Source organism: Choloepus didactylus, chromosome 6, assembly GCF_015220235.1.
Source record: "Choloepus didactylus isolate mChoDid1 chromosome 6, mChoDid1.pri, whole genome shotgun sequence".
Taxonomy (NCBI): domain Eukaryota; kingdom Metazoa; phylum Chordata; class Mammalia; order Pilosa; family Megalonychidae; genus Choloepus; species Choloepus didactylus.
The window spans coordinates 29,505,482-29,511,086 of record NC_051312.1 but is presented as its reverse complement, the minus strand read 5'-3'; the positions used below and the strand labels follow the sequence as shown (position 1 = coordinate 29,511,086).

Sequence of the window (5,605 nt, the reverse complement as noted above, 5' to 3'; positions counted from 1 at the left end):
GAGTAGGAAGACTGAAGGTCCAAGTTTATGGGCTGGAAAGCATTTATAGTCTTACTCATGGAGATGTAGGAAGTGTGGCAATTCACCAAGCATTTATTCATTATCTAGTAAGTGCTAGAAATCACTGACAGTACTCTAGGCACTCTGCTCTGCACACTGAGGAAACAGACATGAAAAGCATGTGCTGTGGTCGGGAACCAAGGTGTATCTCCAACTAATTACAAAATTCCTTAATCTGCCTCTTATGATATTTTTTCATCAGTGGACAATGTCTTTCTCTCCACAGTTAGAGCTGTGAGTTCAAATGTCAGTTCTCCTGGAAGAGGGAATAACCCTTTCCTGTGTGCAACACTTTGGAGCTTGCAAAATATATTCTGCAGTCACTATTAGTAGGCTCACAGATGCAGAAGAGGACTTGGAAACTTAGCAAAGTCACACAGAGGTGGAACAAGGAGGAGGCTCCAGATATCCTCACACATAAAGCCCTGTATTTTCTCAGTAGAATTTACAGAAAATTGTGCCCTGTAGAAGAAGTTTTATGGGTGACAAATACTAGGTGTCTAAAGATAAGAAAGCAGCATCATGGAAAAAATGGGAATCAATTATTGAAGCAATTGCTTGCCTGAGGAGTGCTGGATACATTCCACAATCATAGTGACTGCCCTATTTCTATGAAATTCAGACTACAACCTTCCACAATTAATTGTCTTTCTTTTTCTCTTTGTCAGTGATTGTGGCTTCAAGAAAGTGTTCTTCCCTGAATGGTCCGCCTCATGCCTCCCAACAATGTGACTGAATTTATTCTCTTGGGACTCACACAGAATCCACACTTGCAGAAAATATTTGCCATTGTCTTTTTGTTCATTTTTCTATTTACTGTGCTGGCCAATCTACTCATTGTCATCACCGTCTTCCTCAGCCCCACACTTTCGGCTCCCATGTACTTCTTTCTCACCTACTTGTCATTCATAGATGCTTCCTACACCTCTGTCACCACCCCCAAAATGATCATCGACCTGCTCTACCAGAGGAGAAGCATCTCCTTGGGTGGCTGCCTGACTCAGCTCTTTGTGGAGCACTTCCTGGGAGGATCAGAGATCATCCTCCTCATTGTCATGGCCTATGACCGCTATGTGGCAATCTGCAAGCCCCTGCACTATGTGACCATTATGCGACAGGGGCTCTGTCGCCTCCTGGTGGCCATGGCCTGGATTGGGGGGATCCTCCATGCCTCTCTGCAGATTCTCTTCATGATCAATTTGCCCTTCTGTGGCCCCAATGTCATTGACCACTTCATGTGTGACCTCTTCCCACTGCTGAAGCTTGCCTGCACTGACACCTACATGCTCGGAATGGTGGTGGCTGCCAACAGTGGGGCCATGTGCTTGCTCATTTTGTCCATGCTATTCACCTCCTATGCTGTCATCCTGCACTCCCTGAAATCCCATGGCTCTGAAGGACAGCACAAAGCTCTCTCTACATGTGGCTCCCACTTTACTGTAGTTGTACTCTTTTTTGTGCCCTGTATATTCACCTACATGCGTCCAGTGGCCTGCTACTCAGTGGACAAGTTGGTGACTGTGTTTTTTGCAATCCTCACCCCCATGTTAAATCCCATCATTTACACAGTGAGAAATGCAGAGGTGAAAAATTCCATGAGGAATTTGCTGAACAAGAGAGTAACCTAGACTGTTCTTACTGCCAAGAAAGTGATGACACATTAAAAACAGGGAGGAAGATTTCTTTGGTAAAATGTGAAAGAGGATTATTAAATTCCGCAGGTAATTGACCATAGAGAGGTTGAGAAACTAACATTTATGAGCATTTAAATGAGCATTTATGAGCTAGTGACTAGAAACTTTGCTAGCTGCTTTCGACTGCTTTTCAGTTACTTAATCAAGGCTTCAGTGTTCATGAATGATGTACGTATTCCAGGATATGCAATGGAAAGAACTTTAAATCCTTAGTTTGATGATTCTAGGGTATGTTTTGCTCCAGGGTTTCACTACTACTTTACCAAATTCTTCACAAATATGTTACTTGAATGAAATGACTTTCCTGCATAACCTTAGTCTCAGAAATTCTTTTATTTCAGCTCTGCCTTTGGTAAAGCAAAAAAGAAGGAATCCTAAAATGTATATGGTGGCGGGGGGATGGTTGAGGACTGAGAAAACCACCAAATTCTTTTTCTTGTTGTTACCATGAAACATTCAAAAGAAAAAGACTAAGTCAGACAATTTAATTTGGTTTAATTTCCTCAATATCCCCATGGGTCACAGCTTGCTTGAATATAAAATAACTTGTTTATTTTTTATTCCTGACAACACTTGAGAAGCCATCTGAAGCAAAAAGGATGAACATTCCTATATTTAATCTCAACAAAAAATGGTAAGGCTCCAAAGCTTTTGCTCCATAGATGTGATACATACATTTACATTAAACAAATTTTTATTATCTATCTGGCATAATCACATCAGTTAGCTGATTTATCCATATACTAAATTCCTAGTTCCAAAATTACTATCCCAATTACAGAGAAGCAAATTGAAACTAAGTAACTTATTTGTCTCGGATTATAAAACTAAGGGTTTTAGCTACAGAATTCAGATCCAGATCTTCCTAATCTCACTCATATTCTCTTTCAAACAAAACACATTTGTCTGTGGTAGTTTATGCCTACAGATAAGAAATTTGTATTTATTCTTAACAATGTACTTTACCCTTCGAGAATGATGATGTCAAATTTGTTGCAGCCTTTTTTCACATGTAGAAATATTTTTCAACAATAATGTTCCTCTACACACCTAAAAAATATAGGGTCATTCTACATTACTACATAACAATTTATGAATCAAAACTTCTCTGACTTTAGCACTCCAATTTGTGTAACTTTTCACAAATATTCCCTTTCTCAAACTCTTTCATCCTCTTGGGCTATTTCTTCCATAATTTGATGATACAGTAATGCCAGAGCATGATATATCTGTTCTTTGGGGTTATTATATGTTCTAGCTTATGCATGACTTCTTAGGTTCATAATAAAGAGAACCTGTTAAAGATCTAGGCATGGAGCTGGATATACTCAGCACTTAATCTATTCAAATGACCAGGGTTGCAATTGATTTTGAGAAATGTTTCAAGAGATTCTAGAATAAATGATTCATGGTTCATTTTACTTTAAGATTGTTAGATAACAGATGAGAGTAAGTCAGGAGTAAGTATAGACTTAAGAGATGAGAGTAAGCCACAGGTAAACTGTGAGCAGATGCCACTCTAAGACAAAAGGGAGGATTTGAAGAGGGAAACTAAGACCAATGACTGCATCTTAGGAGAGAAACCAAGTCCTGAATGGAGGAGTGAGAGGATTAATGAGACACAAACTATAAACTGTCAACAGCAAACTTGGAAGGTGTAGGAACTGTAGGAGGAAATGTAAGGCCATCTGGCATTCTTAATAGATGGAATTTTACTTGTTTAGGAATAATGTTAAGGAGTTAGACATTTCTTTGAACACTTAATCTACCATCTTTTATGGGGACCAACTGCCATCTGATTATTACTGGTACTCTAAAAATAAAACAACATGAAATGAAATATATATGTTTTCTCCTAAAGATGAATATGATAAGTAATATTTGGATCTGACGTGTGAGGATAATTTGGTTTAATCTGCACATTCAATTCAATCAAAAGAGTAGGGATTATTTAAGTGAGTGGAGTGAGCTAATCATTGAAGAGATCAATTATGAGGGATATATTTTGTTAGGTTCTTTGCATATTTTAGCTCTTAATTCTAGCAGCAAGTATTATCAAAGACATCTTTAAAGTGAAGCTCAATGAAGTTATGCAACAATCTCAAGTAATTTTGACTCTGCCTTTTCTACTCTTCCCACTTGACAATATTGTTTTCTAGCACGAAGAGAAAATATCAAAACACAGAAAAAATTCTTGGCTACATTGTGAAGAGCATCCTTGAGGCTTTTTACCGTATTTTGGGTGTTTCTACTTTTTTCCCTTCAGCTCTCCCTTGACCTCAGCTTCCCAGGTTATTCTTACTCTCTTGATTCCTCTTGTGTCCAGAAAAGCCATCTGATAATCTCATTCCCTCAGATGTAATCCCCTTCATGAACAAATGCATATTTAAATAGTGGGATACGAAGGGCTCAAAGAATGAATCATTTTTGGTTTAATTTCAAAGAAGGCAACACATGAACAAGAGTGATGTTTGGAGGAAAAAAAGAGCCATTCAACCACAGAGATGACTGATCCTCTATTTTGGCATCCGGGTAGCACATTGAAGAGCTAAATATTGTTTATTTAGGGATTTTCCCATTGTTAGTCCATACTGTGTTTACATATATTACTGGAAAATGCAATGAAAAAAATGGCTCTGTGGTCAATTAAGTTTAGGAAATTTTGACTAATTTCATATATCAAAGGAATATTTTTCAATGTCTGCAGTGTGCTAGGCAGTTCTAGGGACTGGGTATCCCTGGGGATACAATGTTGAGGAATACGGACAAGTCTCATGTTTGTGTGTAATTTAAAGTCTGGTGGGGGATAATAAAAGAGTAAAAATATAAATAATATAGATTTGTTAGTGATAAATATGATGAAAGGAAAAGACTGATGTGGAAGATAAAAACTGGATTTTTGTGTTTTGTTTGAAGCCCAGCTAAAATTTTAATTAGGCCCAGGATTACATGATGGTGTTGCCTTTCCTTTTTGTTTTTTTACAAGTAGGTCAACTTGCTACATTTATTTGTGATGGAGATGATGTCTCCCACAAGAAGGTAAAACTTAGGTCTTGGGGAATGAAAAAATCTTACTATTTTACATATAAAGCACAGATATATATAAACAGCATAAATAGGTAAATAGTATATCTGTGGTATTAAAATTTCTGACAGGATTGATTGGGAAAAATGTCTAAAAAAGATTACTTAGGGTGTGATAATGAAAAAATGGTTGTGAAAGATTGCCTTAACTTGTGTCTAAACAGGAGAGAACGTGGAGTAATTTCAGAATGTTAGTAAAGATGATCCAGTTGCAGAGGGCGGCTCATCACGTCGGAGGATTATATACTGTAAAATTGAGAATCTTCCCTCTTTAGAGACTAGGGTGGAGATTTATGTATGTCAATGAACTGATTGTAACCTGTGAAATGTAATGTAAATGTAGAATATTATTTTATTATTGGAGGTAGAAAAAGGATGAAGGCTATAACCTCCAATATTTCTAAATTGAAAAATGTTACTTGAGAATGCTATTTGTTGTGAATAAGAGAATGCAGTCTTCTTTTCTGGCTGACATGCATATTTTAATCCTTATTAATGGTAGCTAACCTGAAGTTAGAATGGCATCATTTTTTATAATTGTCTTAATAGGTGAAATGAGCACTAGCCTAGCTGATTGAAAAATTCAGTCCTGCTGCTTGCTAGGTGGCCAAGAAAAATTTGTATTGCCATTTTTTCATCCATATTATCAAGTGGATGTAGCCATTCTGTTAGCAAAGGAGAGGGCTTATTTCTGGGGCAACTAATTGAATGGTTAATACCTTGATTTGGTTTTGTTTGTGAAGCATTAGATTGGCCTGGCTCCAGTG

At 37.4% G+C, this 5,605-nt stretch overlaps 1 protein-coding gene across 1 annotated transcript; it reads left to right on the top strand.

The window, feature by feature from the left end:
- Nucleotides 1–773: 773 nt before the first annotated feature.
- LOC119537547 (olfactory receptor 140-like) lies at nt 774–1,688 on the top strand. The gene has a single exon (XM_037840049.1). It carries the CDS (start codon nt 774–776, stop codon nt 1,686–1,688), a length of 915 nt encoding a protein of 304 aa, XP_037695977.1.
- The last annotated feature ends 3,917 nt before the right edge of the window (nt 1,689–5,605 follow it).